At 36.4% G+C, this 18,515-nt stretch overlaps 3 protein-coding genes and 1 long non-coding RNA gene across 4 annotated transcripts in view; 1 reads left to right on the forward strand and 3 right to left on the reverse strand.

The window, feature by feature from the left end:
* LOC137657666 (uncharacterized) overlaps positions 1–18,515 on the forward strand; it is a 415,410-nt gene that overhangs the window by 61,023 nt on the left and 335,872 nt on the right. The gene's annotated exons all lie outside the window — the stretch shown is intronic.
* Positions 1,124–1,976, reverse strand: LOC137657003 (pro-resilin-like). The gene is made up of 2 exons (XM_068391352.1): positions 1,867–1,976; positions 1,124–1,427 (listed from the first exon to the last, which is right to left on the reverse strand). The coding sequence occupies exons 1-2, from the start codon at positions 1,960–1,962 to the stop codon at positions 1,134–1,136; spliced, it is 390 nt and encodes a 129-aa protein (XP_068247453.1). The 5' UTR covers positions 1,963–1,976; the 3' UTR covers positions 1,124–1,133.
* On the reverse strand, positions 7,163–11,679 carry LOC137657974 (pro-resilin-like). The gene is made up of 3 exons (XM_068392696.1): positions 11,625–11,679; positions 7,899–8,038; positions 7,163–7,456 (listed from the first exon to the last, which is right to left on the reverse strand). Exons 1-3 carry the CDS (start codon positions 11,677–11,679, stop codon positions 7,163–7,165), a joined length of 489 nt encoding a protein of 162 aa, XP_068248797.1.
* Positions 13,151–17,056, reverse strand: LOC137657975 (pro-resilin-like). Its single transcript, XM_068392697.1, has 3 exons — positions 17,005–17,056; positions 13,995–14,134; positions 13,151–13,567 (listed from the first exon to the last, which is right to left on the reverse strand). The coding sequence occupies exons 1-3, from the start codon at positions 17,054–17,056 to the stop codon at positions 13,274–13,276; spliced, it is 486 nt and encodes a 161-aa protein (XP_068248798.1). The 3' UTR covers positions 13,151–13,273.

The raw sequence follows: 18,515 nt of genomic DNA on the forward strand, positions 1-18,515 counted from the left end.
CCTTTTCCAACTTTAAACTTTGAACTGGTTACCCATATCTGAAGTATAGTCAAGATAAAACAGACTGGTGGTAAGAATCTTTTGTAGCCTATTAATAGTGAAGATTGATTACATTTTTTGTTTCCCAATCTAATGTAGGTCGATTGATACCATAAAGAAACTACAAAAGCACTCTGAGAGTGCAGACCTCTACCACGGCAGCTTATTTTTTCGAAACCAGCTTGCCTTAAAGTACGTAGGCTTATTTGAAATCTGTGTGACAACCATGTGCGAACTTTTGGTTAAGGGTGACCTATTGCTTGACATTGACCTAGGACTTTATTTAATCACTTCCACGTGTCAACATAACAATTAATCCATGAAAGTTTCAGTATTCTATGCGTGAAATTGTGGCCAGGAAACAAACAAACAGACAAACGAGGGCAAGAGCATAATCTCCTAACTTCGTTGGCTGAGGTAAAAACTAATCCCGTCATGTTCTGGGTAACTGAAAATCACTGACATCTAAGGTTAAGTAACTTGAACTTGAAGCAATGCTGTAGAGACATGGAAATTTTATATAAATATTTGTTGATGAATTTGATAACTTGCTTTAAAACGTTCACATATTTTGTATTACTTATTGTTAAAATTCAGTAGTCACCTAACTTCAATAGCTTTTCAGATCACATATGAGATATTCGCACAAATAATAATAAGTAAATGTAAATACAGTATCTTGGTTCGTTGACAAAAACCCCTGAAAGTCGTTGAATTCTTGAATAAATAATTTCTTCATTTCCACAACAATTATTAATGTTGGACATATTACCATCGTCTGAATAGCTTCTCTCTCTCTCTCTCTCTCTCTCTCTCTCTCTCTCTCTCTCTCTCTCTCTCTCCTCTCTCTCTCTCTCTCTCTCTCTCTCTCTCCCTCTCTCTCGTAATGGCTAATTACCAAACTAACAGGGAAAAAGGAAAAATAATACAGGAAATAATGCTTCAAAATTTTATTGTTTATCAAAGCATATTATGACTTTCATTTAATAAATAAGGCATAAATCATGATATATAAATGAATAGATGTAATTCTCATAACAAAGAGTAATTGGAGTAATTCATAAATAAAGAAATTGGGTCAGGTTTGAATTTCGTTACTGAGGAGCCCCATAGAGGGAGCTGGGCCTCTGAGGAGCTGGTGACGGAGCCAAGTATTGTCTGTTGTCGGTCGACTTTGTCTCGGGGAATTTGGCCTCGCCCTCGTATTCGACCGTGGGCTGGTAGCCGCGGAGGCGGTCGACGGTGTAGGTGACGATCTGTGTGCGGCCGTCGGGAAGGGCAATCCGGTATTGTCCGGTGGTGAGTTTGCCGTCCGAGTTGGATTCGTGGCCGAAGTCGAGTCCGCTGTCGTCATCCTTGACGGCGTAGCTGAAGTCGAATGGCATTCCCTGAGTAAGAGAGTGTTCATCGGATTAGTACTTAAGGCATGTGTATAACTCTATGGTTTGCATCTTTAAAGGTTTAAAGTCCACTCATGAGAGGCATGGGGTAGTGTCGTTGCCCTAGCAAGCAAGACATTGCCCTAGAGACTGACCATATTTATATGATCAGCGCCCAAGCCCTCTCTCCTTCCAAGCTGGGACCAGGGACGGCCAGGCAATGGCTGCTGATGACTTAGCAGTTAGGACTATAGGCTCCCCCAAACCCCCCATCCTTAGCTCAAAAGGATGGTGAGGTTACAGTGACCAAAAGCACTAACAAGTTTGAGCAGGACTAAAACCCCAGTCTGGCAATCACCAGTCAGGGACGTTACCACGTAGGCAACACAATTGAGGTTAATCATTGCATAAACTGTATGTACCATTATCAAATCTGAAGCTTCATTACCTCATGCTTTTCGCTGGAAGCCGAGACTTGTGGAGCTCCGTACTCGTATCCGACTGAAGGCCTCTTATCCGGACGAGCCACCGCCACAGCGGCCATCAAACACAGCAGTGTCACCTGTTGAAAAATAAAAGTCACATAATCTATGATTTTAGTTCATCGTTGATTCTCATTTTACTTAGAAATAGAACATTTATCTACTCTTAAGAAATATAAACCAAACAATAATGAAACTAATTCTCCAAAGAGATCAACTTGCCTTTGTGAACATTTCGTTGATGCTGTCGGAATCGTTTTGTGGTTTGAGAGGAAGAAACATCTCTTATTTATACTGACGTCTTCAATGTCAATCACCCGTCAGACCACTCACTGACAGAACCCGGTTCCCCTTCTTTTTTTGTTTTTCGATTGTCTCAAAATAGGTCCTTATAAGATCAAAGGTAAAAAAGAATACTTCGGTTCTGCCCTAGAAAAATAAATGGGCCTCAGTGAGTGTTGTACTACATGGCCATGGACACACGAATTAGTACAAACATATGTATGTATAATGCATGTATATACAGGAAACATATGAAGTATGTATAGAGTTTGCATATGTGTAAACTGCATATCTTTGGCGATAGTTATGTATAAATGCAAGAATTTTTCGTCTTTGCATATAAATAAGTAATACTGTTGGTTCCGTAATTGAGATATTGCAGTAAGTAGCTATTAACTTTTAACTTATACAGTTTAGATTTTGAAGAGAATTTGTGACACTACTCCCAGCGACATGAGGCTTCTTTGAAATTGACGTTGTGAAAGAATGTCTTTGCAAAAATGTTAAAATCTGACGTGAAAAAGACATTACTACAAATTACTGGCTGCAGTAAAAGATTGCAGGAGTTTTCTTTCTTATGATATACGTATATATAAATAAATAATTATATATATATATATATATATATACATATATACTGTGTATATATATATAAATATATATATATATATATATATATATATATATATATATATATATATATATATATATATATATATCGTCATCATCAGCCGTTACTAGTCCACTGCAGAACAAAGGCCTCAGACATGTTCTTACACTTATGTCTGTTTATGGTCTTTTTCTGTGCCAATCCATGCTCGCCAACTTCTTAAATTTGTCAGTCTATCCTCTTCATTTCCTTCCACTGCTTCTTATACAATCTCTAGGGACCCATTTTGTTATTCATAGTTTTCATCTATTGTCTGTCATACTCATTATATGCCTTGCCCATATCCATTTTTTTCTTACATATTATTAGAATATTCTCTTCTTTAGATTGCTCACGTATCCATGTTGTTCTTTTTCTGTCTGTTAGTGTTATTCCCATCATTATTCTTTCCATAGCTCTTTGAGTTGTAACTAGCTTATGTTCTTAGGATTAATAAGGCTCCAAGTTACTGGTAGGACGATCTCATTGAAAATTTCTTTTTAGAGAAATTGAATTTTATTTTTCATAATCTCATTATGTTTACCAAATGCTTTCCATCCCATGCTTATCCTTCTTTTAATTTCGGCCTTGTATCTTGAAGAACCACTTACTGTCTGTCTAAAATATGTATATTCATTAACAATCTTTAAAGTCTCATCCATAACTCATATTTGTTGTCTGCATTTTCATTGAACAATATCAATGTTACTCATATTCATTTTCAATTCTCCATTTCTGCTTTCTCTATTCAAATCTTCTATTATTTTTTGTAATTCCTCCCATAATTCACTAAACAACACCATGTCATCTGCAAATCTTAAGTTGTTGAGGTATTACTCATTAATATTAATTCCTACATTTTTCCAATTTAAATTCTTTTAATCTTTTTCTAGGTATGTTACGAATAATTTAGGAGAGTAGGGGTCTTCCTATCTAACTCCTTTCTCAATCTGAATTTTCTCACTATCTTTAAGTAGTTTTAAAATTGCTGTACTTCCTGTATAGATATCTTCAAGTGGTCTAACATAAGTTTCTTGTATTCCTTGTTTTAGAAGGGGTTTCATTACTGCTTATATTTTGACAGAATTAAAAGCTTTCTTGCAGTCAATGTCATACATATTAGTTTGTTGTACTCTTGATTTTTCCACTTGGTAGTTAATTATATGGATATGGTGGGTAGTTATGCTTTATATATATATATATATACATATATATATATATATTTATATATATATATATATATATATATATATATATATATACTATCCCAGTCTAAACTGGAAGTACACAGTCTTTGCAAAATAAGTCTTCCTAGCAATATGATGAGGGCAATAAAACCTAAAGGCCCATAAATAGACTTTAAAGTAGGCCTATAGCTAACAAGCTTCGTATTGTAAATCGTTTATTCTTCAAAACTACTCGAAATCTGAAAGTATCATATTACGCACTCCATCCTATGCCAAAAGCAAGTTTAACAAGTTAATTTCCTAATCTAAGGTCCGCTTTTTGAACACCATCATCTCTATCTTCAGGTCGAATACTCCCTAATGAACGTAAGCTAATGAGGATGACCCCTTTTGCATAAATGCCAACGTTCGTTTTACCGAACATATTGCTGAATTCTAGCACTCTTTAAACCATCATCTACATAAGTGATTGTGGCGTAGGAAGTCGCCTATATTAAGCACGGTTTACACACTACGATAAATTGTAGCGATTTGTTGAACACTGAGATAGTAACAATCTATTGGATGATTGAAAGAGCGTTTACATGCAACGATTTTTAATCCAATATTCTTAGTCTCTACTTGACCGTCATGGAAGAAACATTATGGTGGTCTGCATTTATTTTTTTGACAACAGTGTTTCTTTCAGCTAAAGGATCAAACTCTTTGTATTTCTTCACTTGTTCTGCATAGGCCAGGTGTTTTTTGTTCCTATCAGAGTATTCGTGGGACTTTATCTTCCACAATCACAGAAAACTCCGATAAAGTTCAATGCATTCGCTTAAGAACCCATGAGGAGTTTGCTTAGAATTCGCCATCACTGTGTATTAAGTTTATATTTCGAATTAGCTCTTGCGCACCAGGTAATTCACACTTCAGCAGTCAATCAGAAAATGAGCTAGATTTTAACGATATCTTGGAACCTTGTTTACACGTTCAAACTTGTCGTTACGATGCATAGAGATTTGAGCCTTCTGGCACCTACCACTCAATCCAATTCCAACTCCAATAAATCGCTACGATCTCCTATTTACACGTAACGACAAATTGTAACAACCTATTTATTACAATGAATCGCTACAATTTATCGTAGCGTGTAAATCGTGCTTTAGTACTAAACGTTCCTTGGTGACCTAGTCGCTCCATAAAACGAACTGTCTTACGGAACACTTTTGGAACTAGTGATGTCAGTACCGTGTTTTTCCTATAACAAAAGTGGATGACAATTTCACTGACTCTTTGGAACACGAAATGATAATACAGTTTTGTCACATCACAGGAAGTTACGTTTATTAGGCCAACGCATCATTGCTTATCGATGTGTATCTCAAATACTCATCTGCTTTGCGTTAATGAAGTAAACCAGTTTCCTTGACCTGGAACGCAAAATATAAACAAGGAACAAAGATAAACGGGACAGTAAAGCCATCTTGACACTTGCACGGTTTTTGTCCTCGCAATTTGCACGATGTATCTCGATGCATCGTGGAAAGACGTGCCATTTATGAGGTACACAGTGAAGCATTGTTTGAGGTTTATTCATGCACTGCACCCACATATATTATAACGTTGTTTAAAGGTTAAAAGGTGTCTGGTTTCAGTTCCAGTTTCATCAGATTACATACCAGAACATCAGCCGGGCAAGCCAAACTCCCACCGTGGTACCCAATGACAGCAGTGGCCTCCCCAGTAAAAAGCTTAAACTCATGGTCCCGGGCTGGGATCTATCTGTTGCCATGTGAATGCTAGGCGAACACGTTACCACTTTACTAACTATGAGTAAAGTTTGTGTTGGGTTGAAGGTCCTAGAGTTATTTGGGGAGGAGATATGGCCTGCGTTTGAGTGTCAACATTCCTGAAAATGATGTAGAACTGAACAAAGTTCAGTTGTTGTCTACTCATGATGATGAAATTGACTCGATATTAGTATTTATTAGTTTATCCTTTTTTAACTTTAAACTTTGAACTGGTCACCCATATCTGAATTATAGTCAAGGTAAAACAGACTGGTCGTAAGAATCTTTTGTGGCCTATTAACAGTGAAGATTGACCACATTTTCTGTTTCCCAATCTAATGTAGGTCAATTGATAACATAAAAAAACTAGAAAAGCACTCTGGGAGTGCAGACCTCTACCACGGCAGGTTATTTTTTGAAACCAGCTTGCCTTCAAATACGTAGGCTTATTTGAAATCTGTGTGACAACCATGTGCGAACTTTGGGTTAAGGTTAGGGTTAATTCAGTTGACGTTTCGCTTGACCTTAGCCTTGACCTTTGACCTAGGACTTTATTAAATCACTTCCACGTGTCAAGATAACAATTAATCCCTGAAAGTTTCAGTACTCCATGCGTAACATTGTGGCCAGGAAACAAACAAACAGACAAACGAGGGCGAGAACATAACCTCCTCCCAACTTCGTTGGCTGAGGTAAAAACTAATTTCGTCATATTCTGGGTAACTGAAAATCACTGATACCTGAAGAAGAGTAACTTGAACTGTAACCAATGCTGTAGCGATATGGAGATTTTGCTTAAATATTTATTGATGAATTTTGATAACTAGCTTTAAAACTTTCACATATTTTGAATTCTCAAAATTCATATTTTTTGTATTACATATTCTTAAAATACAGGTAGCTACCAACCTAACTTCGATAGCTTTTCAGATCACATATGAGATGTCTGCGCAATTAGTATTAAGTAAAGGTAAATACAGAATCTTTGCTTGTTAACAAAAAATTCTGAAATTCTATAATTCTTCTTCTTAAACAAGAAAGATTTTAATTCCAAACACAATTCTTGATATTGGACATCATACCACCCCCCGTCTCTCTCTCTCTCTCTCTCTCTCTCTCTCTCTCTCTCTCTCTCTCTCTCTCTCTCTCTCTCTCTCTAAAGGCCAATTACCGAGCTAACAAAAAAAAGGAAAAAAAACACAGAGGAAATCATGCTTCAAAATATTTATTGTTTATCAAAACATAATATGACTTTCATTTAATAAATAATACGTAAATCATGAAACATAAATGAATAGAGGTAATTCTCACAAGAAAGATTAATGGGAGTAATTTATAAATAAAGAAATTCGGTCAGGTTTGAAGTTCGTTACTGAGGAGCCCCGTAGAGGGAGCTGGGCCTCTGAGGAGCTAGTGACGGAGCTGAGTATTGTCTGTTGTTGGTCGACTGTGTCTCGGGGAATGTGGCCTCGCCCTCGTATTCGACCGTGGGCTGGTATCCGCCGAGGCGGTCGACGGTGTAGGTGACGATCTGTGTGCGGCCGTCGGGAAGGGCAATTCGGTATTGGCCGGTGGTGAGTTTGCCGTCCGAGTTGGATTCGTGGCCGAAGTCGAGTCCGCTGTCGTCATCCTTGACGGCGTAGCTGAAGTCGAATGGCATTCCCTGAGTAAGAGTGTTTATCGGATTAGTACTTAAGGCATGTGTACAATGTATGGTTTGCATCTTTAAAGGTTTAAAGGCCACTCACGAATAGAGACGCAAGGGACAATGACATTGCCCTAGTAAGCAAGACAATACCCTAGAGACTGACCATATAAGCATATGATCAGCGCCCAAGCCACTCTCCATCCAAGCTGAGACCAGGGTCAGCCAGGTAATGGCTGCTAATGACTCAGCAGTTAGACCTATAGGCTCCCCCATAACCCCCATTTTAGCTTACAAGGATGGTGAGATTACAGTGACCAAAGGAATTAACGAGTTTGAGCGGGACTCGAACCCTAATATGGCGATCACCAGTCAGGGACGTTACCACGTAGGCCACCACAATTGAGGTTAATCGTTGCATATATAGTATGTTCCATTATCAAATTTGAAGATTCATTACCTCATGAGTTTCGCTGGAAGCTGACACTTGTGGAGCTCCGTACTCGTATCCGACTGAAGGCCTCTTATCCGGACGAGCCACTGCCACAGCGGCCATCAAACACAGCAGTGCCACCTGTCGAAAAATATGAGTCACATAATCTATGATTTTAGTTTATCGTTGATTCCCGTTTTACTTAGAAATAAATCATTTATCTACTCTTAAGAAATATAAAGCAAACAATAATGAAAGTAATTCTCTTAAGAGATCAACTTGCCTTTGCGAACATTTCGTTGATGCTGTCGGAATCGTTTGTGGTTTGAGAGGAAGAAACATCTCTTATTTATACTGACTTCTTCAATGTCAATCACCCGTCAGACCACTCACTAACAGAACCCGGTTCTTCTTCTGTATTTTTTTTTTTTTGGTTGCCTCAAAATTAGGTCCTTTTAAGATCAAAGGTAAAAAAGAATAATTGGGTTCTGACCTAGAAAAACATATGTGCTTCAGTGAGTGTTGTACTACGTGGCCATGGACACATAGTTAATACAAATATATTTATGTAGAATGTATGTATATACAGTATATACAAATATACTATATACTGTATATAGTGCGTGCATGTAATAAGTGTAAATATCTTTTACGATACTTATGTATAAATGCAAGAACTTGACGCTTTTGCATGTAAATAAGCAATACTTTTGGTTCCGTAATTGAGATATTGTAGTAAGTAACTTTTAACTTATAAAGTTTAGATTTGGCAAAGAATTTCGAACACTTTCATCCCAGCAACAATAGGCATATTTAAAAATGACGTTGCAAAAGAATGTTTTTGCAAAATTATTAAAATGTGACGTGATAAAGACATTACCACAAATTACCGACTGCAGTAAAAGATTGCAGGGTTTTCCTGTCTTATATATGTATATATATATATATATATATATATATATATATATATATATATATATATATATATATATATATATAGATATATATATATATGTTATATATATATATATATATATGTATATGTATATGAATATGTGTGTGTATGTATACACAAGTATGTATATATACACAGTATATATATGTATATACGTATATCAGCATCAACAGCCGTTACTAGTCCGGTGTAGAACAAAGGCCTTAGATATGTCCTTACACTTGCCTCTGTTTATGGTAGTTTTCTGTGGCAGTCCATGCCCGCAAACTCTCTTTAAGCTTGTCAATCTATCGTCTTCTCTTCCTTCCCCGGCTTCTTATACAATCTCTAGGGACCCATTTTGTTATTCTTAGTTTCTATCTATTGTGTGTCATGCTCATTATATGCCATGCCCATATTCATTTCTTTTTCTTACATGCTGGTAGAATATCCTCTACTTTAGATTGCTCATGTATCCATGTTACTCTTTTTCTGTATCTTAGCATTATTCCCATCATTATTTTTTCCATAGCTCTTGAGTTGTAACTATCTTATGTTCTCAGGATTAATAAGGCTCCAAGTTTCTGGTAAATAAGTTAATACTGGTAGGACCATCTCATTGAAACTTTCTTTTTAGAGAAAGTGGCATTTTAATTTTCCTAATCTCATTTTGTGTGCCAAATGCTTTCCATCTCATGCTTATCCTTCTTTTAATTTATTTCGGTCTAGTATCCTGGAGAACCACTCACTGTCTGTCTTAAGTATATATATATATATATATATATATATATATATATATATATATATATACATATATATATATCTATATATATATATGTATATATATATATATATATATATATATATATATATATATATATTTATATTTATGAACACTCTTTAGAGTCTCGTCCATAACTCTTATTTGTTGTCTCTGCATGTTCACTGAACATTATTATAGTTTTCCTCATATTCATTTTCTATTTCTACTTTCTCTATTCAAAACTTCTATATCTTATGTAATTCCTCCCATAATTCACTAAAGAAAACCATGTCATCTGCAAATCTTAAGTTATTGAGTATTACTCAGTAATATTAATTCCTACATTTTCCAATTGAAATTCATTTAAACTTTTTCTAGGTATGTTGCGAATAATTTAGGAGATTAGGGGTCTCCCTATCTAAATCCTTTCTCAATCTGAATTTTCTCACTATCTTTATGTAGTTCCTGTATAGATATCTTCAAGTTTTCTAACATAAGCTTCTTCTATTTTTTGGTTTAGAAGGGGTTTCATTACTGATAATATTTTGACAGTTAAAAGCTTTCTTGGAGTCTATGTCATACATATTAGTTTGTCATACTCTTGAGTTTTCCACTTGCTGGATAATTATATGGATTTCGTGTGTAATTATACTTTATATATATATATATATATATATATATATATATATATATATATATATATATATATATATATATATATATATATATACTACCCCAGTCTAAACCGAAAGTACACAGTCTGTGCAAAATAAGTCTCCCTATCAACATGTTGAGGACAATAAAACCTAGATGGCCGCAAATAGGCTTTAAAGTAAGCCCATAGCTAACAATCTTCGTATTGTAAACCGTTTAATCTTCAAAAGTACTCGAAATCTTAATGTATCAGATTACACACTCCATCTTATTATTATTATTATTATTATTATTATTATTATTTGCTAAGCTACAACCCTAGTTGGAAAAGCAGAATGCTATAAGCCCTGGGTTTCCAACAGGAAAAATAGCTCAGTGAGGAAAGGAGACAAGGAAGAATAGAAAATATGAACAATAACATTAGAATAAATATTTTCTAAATAAACTATAAATTATTTAACAAAACAGGGGGAAGAGAAATTAGATAGAATAGTGTGCCCGAGTGTACCCTCAAGTACGAGAACTCTAACCCAAGACAGTAGAAGGCCATGGTACAGAGGCTATGGCACTACCCAAGACTAGACATGAATGGTTTGATTTTGGAGTGTCCTTCTCCTAGAAGAGCTGCTTACCATAGCTAAAGTATCTCTCCTACCCTTACCAAGAGGAATGTGACCACTGAATAATTACAGTTCAGTAGTTAACCTCTTTAGAGTAGAATTGTTTGGTAATCTCAGTGTTGTCAGGAGTATGAGGACAGAGAAGAATATATAAAGAATAGGCCAGACTATTCGGTGTATGTGTAGGCAAAGAGAAAATGAACTGTAACCAGAGAGAAAGGACCAATGTAGTACTGTCTATCCAGTCAAAGACCCCATAACTCTCTTTGGGTAGAATACTCGCTAATGAACGTATGCAAATGAGGATGGTTCCTTTTGCATAAATGCTCCCGTTCGTTTTACCAAATCGATTGCTGTATTCTGGCACTCTTCAAACCATCATCTACATAAGTAATTGTGGCGTAGGAGGTCGCCTACATTAGTACTAAACGTTCCTTCGTGACCAGAGGCCACTTTTCCATGACCAAAACTAAAGCAACTTGGGGACCTAGTCGCTCCATAAAACGAACTGTCTTACGGAGCACTTTTGGAACTAGTGATGTCAGTACCGCGTTTTTCCCATCATAAAAGTGGATGAAAATTTCACTGACTCTTTGGAACACGAAATGATGTTACATTTTTGTCACATCACAGGAAGTTACGTTTATTGGGACAAAGCATCATTGTTTATCAACATCTTTCTCAAATAATCATCTGTTTTTTGTTAATGAAGTAAACAGTTCCCTTGATGTGGAACGCAAAATTTAAATAAGGAACAAAGATAAATGGGAGAGTAATACCACCATGACACTTGCATGATTTTTGTCCTCGCAATTTGCACGATGTAGCACGATACATCGTGGAAAGACGTGCTACATATGAGGTACACAGTGAAGCATATTTTGAGCTGTATTCATGCACTGTACTCTTATATAATATAACGTTGTTTAAAGGTTAAAAGGTGTCTGGTTTCAGTTCCAGTTTCTTCAGAATACATACCAGAACGTCAGCCGGGCAATCCCAACCCCCCCCCCCCCATCTGTGGTACCCAATGACAACAGTGGCTTCCCCAGTAAAATACTTAAACTCATAGTCCTGAGCTGGGATTGATCTGCTGCCATGTGAATACTAGGCGGACATGTTACCACTGTACTAGCCAGGAGTAAAGTTTGTGTTGGGATGAAGGTCCTAGATTTATTTGGGGAGGAGATATGGCCTGCGTTTGAGTGTCAACAGTCCTGAAAATGATGCAGAACTGAACAAAGTTCCGTTGTTGGCTACTCATGCTGATGAAATTGACTCGATATTAGTAATTATTAGTTCATCCTTTTCCAACTTTAAACTTTGAACTGGTTACCCATATCTGAAGTATAGTCAAGATAAAACAGACTGGTGGTAAGAATCTTTTGTAGCCTATTAATAGTGAAGATTGATTACATTTTCTGTTTCCCAATCTAATGTAGGTCGATTGATACCATAAAGAAACTACAAAAGCACTCTGAGAGTGCAGACCTCTACCACGGCAGCTTATTTTTTCGAAACCAGCTTGCCTTAAAGTACGTAGGCTTATTTGAAATCTGTGTGACAACCATGTGCGAACTTTTGGTTAAGGGTGACCTATTGCTTGATATTGACATTGACCTTGACCTTTGACCTAGGAATTTATTAAATCACTCCCACGTGTCAACATAACTATTAATCCATGAAAGTTTCAGTATTCTATGCGTAACATTGTGGCCAGGAAACAAACAAACAGACAAACGAGGGCGAGAGCATAACCTCTTCCCAACTTCGTTGGCTGAGGTAAAAACTATTCTCGTCAAGTTATGAGTAACTGAAAATCACTGACATCTAAGGTTAAGTAACTTGAACTTGAAGCAATGCTGTAGAGACATGGAAATTTTATATAAATATTTGTTGATGAATTTGATAACTTGCTTTAAAACGGTCACATATTTTCTATTACTTATTCTTAAAATTCAGGTAGTCAACCACCTAACTTTGATAGCTTTTCAGATCACATATGAGATATCCGCACAAATAATAATAAGTAAATGTAAATACAGTATCTTGGTCCGTTGACAAAAACTCCCGAAAGTCGTTAAATTCTTGAATAACTAATTTCTTCTTTTCCACAACAATTCTTAATGTTGGACATATTACCATCTTCTGAATAGCTTCTCTCTCTCTCTCTCTCTCTCTCTCTCTCTCTCTCTCTCTCTCTCTCTCTCTCTCTCTCTCGTAATGGCTAATTATCAAACTAACAGGGAAAAAGGAAAAATAATACAGGAAATAATGCTTCTAAATTTTATTGTTTATCAAAGCATATTATGACTTTCATTTAATAAATAAGGCATAAATCATGAGATATAAATGAATAGAGGTAATTCTCATAACAAAGAGTAATTGGAGTAATTCATAAATAAAGAAATTGGGTCAGGTTTGAATTTCGTTACTGAGGAGCCCCATAGAGGGAGCTGGGCCTCTGAGGAGCTGGTGACGGAGCCGAGTATTGTCTGTTGTCGGTCGACTTTGTTTCAGGGAATCTGGCCTCGCCCTCGTATTCGACCGTGGGCTGGTATCCGCCAAGGCGGTCGACGGTGTAGATGACGATCTGTGTGCGGCCGTCGGGAAGGGCAATCCGGTATTGTCCGGTTGTGAGTTTGCCGTCCGAGTTGGATTCGTGGCCGAAGTCGAGTCCGCTGTCGTCATCCTTGACGGCGTAGCTGAAGTCGAATGGCATTCCCTGAGTAAGAGAGTGTTCATCGGATTAGTACTTAAGGCATGTGTATAACTCTATGGTTTTTTATCTTTAAAGGTTTAGAGTCCACTCATGAGAGGCATGGGGCTGTGTCATTGCCCTAGCAAGCAAGACATTGCCCTAGAGACTGACCATATTTATATGATCAGCGCCCAAGCTCTCTCTCCTTCCAAGCTGGGACCAGGGACGGCCAGGCAATGGCTGCTGATGACTTAGCAGTTAGGACTATAGGCTCCCTTAGCTCAAAAGGATGGTGAGGTTACAGTGACCAAAAGAACTAACAAGTTTGAGCAGGACTAAAACCCTAGTCTGGCAATCACCAGTCTGGGACGTTACCACATAGACCACCACAATTGAGGTTAATCATTGCATAAACAGTATTGTACCATTATCAAATCTGAAGCTTCATTACCTCATGAGTTTCGCTGGAAGCCGAGACTTGTGGAGCTCCATACTCGTATCCGACTGAAGGCCTCTTATCCGGACGAGCCACCGCCACAGCGGCTATCAAACACAGCAGTGCCACCTGTTGAAAAATATGAGTAACATAATCTATGATTTTAGTTTATCGTTGATTCCCGTTTTACTTAGAAATAGAACATTTATCTACTTCTAAGAAATATAAACCAAACAATAATGAAAGTAATTCTCTAAAGAGATCAACTTGCCTTTGCGAACATTTCGTTGATGCTGTCCGAGTCGTTTTGTGGTTTGAGAGGAAGAAACATCTCGTATTTATACTGACGTCTTCAATGTCAATCACCTGTCAGACCACTCACTGACAGAACCCGGTTCCTTTTCTTTTTTGTTTTTCGATTGCCTCAAAATTAGGTCCTTTTAAGATCAAAGGTAAAAAAAGAATACTTTAGTTCTGCCCTAGAAAAATAAATGGTCCTCAGAGATTGTTGTACTACGTGGCCATGGACACAGATAAATACATCCATATGTATGTATATACAGTACTCATATACTGTATATAATTAAAGTATGCATGTAATATGTGTAAATTGTATACATTTTGCGATATTTATGTATAATTCCATGAACTTGGCCTCTTTGCATATAAATAAGTAATACTGTTGGTTCCATAATTGAGATATTGTAGTAAGTAACTATTATCTTTTAACTAATTTACTGTTCAGATTTGGCAAAGAATTTCGAACACTTTCATTCCCGGCATCTTTAGAAATGACCTTGCGAAAGAGTGTGTTTGCAAAAATGTTAAAATCCAACACAAAGTCATTACTATAAATTATCGACTGTAGTAAAAAGATTGCAGTGTTGTTCCTTGTTATATATATATATATATATATATATATATATATATATATATATATATATATATATATATATATATATATATATATATGTCATCATCATTTTCAGCTGTTACTAGTCCACGGCAGGACAAGGCCTCAGACACGTCCTCCCACTTGCGTCTGTTTATTGTCTTTCTGTGCTAGTCAACGCCTACAAACTCTCTTATTTAATCAACCTATCATCTTCTCCTCCTTCCCCTGCTTCTTATGGAATCGCTAGGCACCCATTCTTTTATTCTTAGTGTCCATCTATTATCAGTTATTCTCATTACATGACCTGCCCATGTTCATTTTTTTTCTTACATATTGTTAGAATATCCTCAACTTTATTTTGTTCACGTATCCATGTTGCTCTTTTTCTGTCTCCTAGTGTTATTCTCATCATTTATTCTTTCCATAGCTCTTTGAGCTGTAAGTAGCTTATGTTTTTAAGGTTTTAGTAAGGCTCCAAGTTTCTGATACATAAGTTAGTACTGGGAGGACCATCTCATTAAATACTTCTTTTTAGAGAAAGTGGTATTTTACATTTCATAACCTCATTTCGTTTACTAAAGGCTCTCAATTCCATGCTTATCCTTCTTTTGATTTCAGTCTCGTGTCCTTGGGAAACACTTACTGTGTGTCCTATTCATATATAGTAAATTCATTAACAATTTCTAGAAGCTCGTCCATAACTCTTATTTGCTGTCTGCATTTTCATTGAACATTTTCATAGTGTTACCCATATTTATTTTCAGTCCGACATTTCTGCTTTCTCTATTCAAATCTTCTATTATCTTTTGTAATTTTTCCCATGGTTCACTAAACACAACTATTTGCTCCACAACTTTCAAGTTGTTGAGGTATTACCCATTAATATTAATTCCTTCATTTTTCCTATCTAGATTCGTATGAACTTCTTTTAGGCCTGCTGTGAATAATTTAGGAGGGTTGTGATCTCCCTATCTAACATGTTTTTCAATCGGAATTTTCTCACTATCTTTATATCTACCAGTGTTTTAAAATAAGCTTCTTTTCTTCCTTGTTTTTGAAGGGGTTTCATTACTGCTGATATTTTGACAGAATCAAAAGCTTTCTTACAGTTTATAAATGTTATACATAGTACTTTGTCATAAGCTGTTGATTTTTCCAATAACTGGTTGATTATATGCATATGATGAGTAGTTGAACATTTATGCTTTATATATATATATATATATATATATATATATATATATATATATATATATATATATATATATATATACTGTATATATTCACACACACTACCCCAGTATAAACCGGAAATACTCAGTATTAGCAAAATAAGTTTCCTTATCAATGTAATGAGAGCAATAAAACCTAGAGGGTCATAACTAGACTTCAAAGTAGACCCATAGCCAACAAGCTTTGTATTATAAACTGATTATTCTTCAAAACTACTCGAAATCTGAAATTATCAGATTACACTTTACATCCTTAGCCAAGACCAAATTCAGCAGATTAATGTCCTTATCTAAGGTCCGCATTTTGAACACCATCATCTTTAACTAATGAACGTATGCAAATGAGGATGACCCCTTTTGCATAAATGCCACCGTTCGTTTTACCAAATCGATTGCTGTATTCTAGCACTCTTCAAACCATCATCTACATAAGTAATTGTGGCGTAGGAAGTCGCCTACATCAGTACTAAACGTTCCTTTCGTAACCAGAAGCCAATTTTCTAAGACCAAAACTAAAGCAACTTAGTGAGTTAGTCGCTCCGAAAAACGAACACTTTTGGAACTAGTTGTGTCATTGCCGTATTTTTCCCAACACAAAAATCGATGAAAATTTCAATGGCGCTTTGAAAGACAAAATAATTAAAAGATTTTGTTACATCACAGGAAGTTACGTTTATTGGGTCAAGGCATCACTGCTTATGGACGTGTCACTCAAATAATCTTCTTCTTCGCTTTTATGAAGTTAACCAGTTCCCTTGATGTAGAACGCAAAATATAAACTAGGAACAAAGGTAAATAGGACAGTAAAAGCCATCTTGACACTTGCACGATTTTTGTCCTCGCAATTTGCACGATGTAGCGCGACACATCGTGGAAAGACATGCCATTTATGAGGTACCCTGTGAAGCATTGTTTGCGTGCTGCTCGTGCACTACACCCACGTAAGTCATGGCGTCGTTTAAAGGTTAAAAGATGTCTGGTTTCAGTTCCAGTTTTATCAGAATAGATACTCACCAGAACGTCAGCCGGGCAAGCCCAACTCCCACTGTGGTACCCAATGACAGCAGTGGCCTCCCCAGTAAAAAGCTTAAACTCATTGTCCCGGGTTGGGAGTGATCTGCTGCCATGTGAATGCTAAGCGAACACGTTACCACTTTACTAGCTAGGAGTAAAGTTTGTGTTGGGTTGAAAGTCGTAGGTTTCTTATGGGAGGAGATTTTACATGCGTTTGATAAAGTGTCAACAGATAGGCCTGAAAATGACCCATAACTGAAGAAAGTTCAGTTGTTGTTTGTTCATGCTGATTGACTTGATACAGTAATTATTAGTCCATCATTATTTTAAATTTATACTTCGAATTGGTTATCCATATATGAATTCTAATCAAGATAAAACAAACTGGTGCTGAGAAATCCCTTTTGTAGCCTATTAGAAGTAACAGTGAAGTGTGACCTCATTTTTTGTCTCCCTATATCATGAAGGTCGATTAATACCACAAAGACACTAGAAAAACACACTAAGAGTGCAGATCACGACAGCTTATTTCTCGAAACCAGCTTGCCTTTCCCAGGATCAATTTGGACTGCAGACGTATTTGAAGTCTGTGTGACGACCATGTGCGATCTTGGGGTTAAGGTTAGTGTTAATTCGGCCGAATTTTTGCTCGACCTTGACCTTAACGTTTGACCTAGGACTTTCAAAATTGAATCACTTCCACGTCTCAACATAACAATTATTCCATGAAAGTTTTATTACTCTATGTGTAAAAATGTTTCCAGGAAACAAACAAAGAGACAAACAGGGGTGAGAGAATAACCTCCTCCCAACTTCGTTGGCTGAGGTAAACTAATGTCGTCATGTTCTGGGTAACTGAAAATCACCAATACCTAACGTAGGTTAACTTAAACTTGAAGCAATGCTGTAGAGACATTGAAATTTTATATAAGTATTTGTTGATAAATTTGATAACTTGCTTTAAAACGTTCACATATTCTGAATTCTTAAAATTCAGGTAGCCACATAACTTCTATAGCTTTCCAGATCACATATGAGATGTCCGCACAATTAGTATTGATTAAATGTAAATACTGAATCTTGGTGCGTTGACAAAAACTTCTCAAATTCCTGAACTCTTCCTAAATAAGTTAGATTTTTATTCCCACCACAATTCTTAATATTGGACATCATACCATCCTCTCTCTCTCTCTCTCTCTCTCTCTCTCTCTCTCTCTCTCTCTCTCTCTCTCTCTCTCTCTTGTAATGGCCAAATACCAAACTAACAGGAAAATAGGAAAAATGACACTGAGGAGATAATGCTTCAAACTTTTATTGTTTATCAAAACATATTGACTTTCATTTAATAAATAGGGCATAAATCATGAAACATAACTGAATAGAGGTAATTCTCAC

The sequence above is a fragment of the Palaemon carinicauda genome, chromosome 18 (assembly GCF_036898095.1).
Source record: "Palaemon carinicauda isolate YSFRI2023 chromosome 18, ASM3689809v2, whole genome shotgun sequence".
Classification (NCBI taxonomy): domain Eukaryota; kingdom Metazoa; phylum Arthropoda; class Malacostraca; order Decapoda; family Palaemonidae; genus Palaemon; species Palaemon carinicauda.

Bases quoted from the DNA above. Each gene is read 5' to 3' on its own strand.
- LOC137657975 (XM_068392697.1), bottom strand. From the start codon at position 17,056: ATGACTTACGTGGGTGTAGTGCACGAGCAGCACGCAAACAATGCTTCA. The intron at 14,135-17,004 runs GTACCTCATAAA...CTAAAATCATAG, and splicing joins CGCAAACAATGCTTCACAGG to ATTATGTTACTCATATTTTT. The intron at 13,568-13,994 runs GTAATGAAGCTT...TCTCTTACTCAG, and splicing joins CTTCCAGCGAAACTCATGAG to GGAATGCCATTCGACTTCAG.
- LOC137657974 (XM_068392696.1), bottom strand. From the start codon at position 11,679: ATGTATCGTGCTACATCGTGCAAATTGCGAGGACAAAAATCATGCAAG. The intron at 8,039-11,624 runs GTGGTATTACTC...CTAAAATCATAG, and splicing joins AAAATCATGCAAGTGTCATG to ATTATGTGACTCATATTTTT. The intron at 7,457-7,898 runs GTAATGAATCTT...ACTCTTACTCAG, and splicing joins CTTCCAGCGAAACTCATGAG to GGAATGCCATTCGACTTCAG.
- LOC137657003 (XM_068391352.1), bottom strand. From the start codon at position 1,962: ATGGCCGCTGTGGCGGTGGCTCGTCCGGATAAGAGGCCTTCAGTCGGA. The intron at 1,428-1,866 runs GTAATGAAGCTT...TCTCTTACTCAG, and splicing joins CTTCCAGCGAAAAGCATGAG to GGAATGCCATTCGACTTCAG.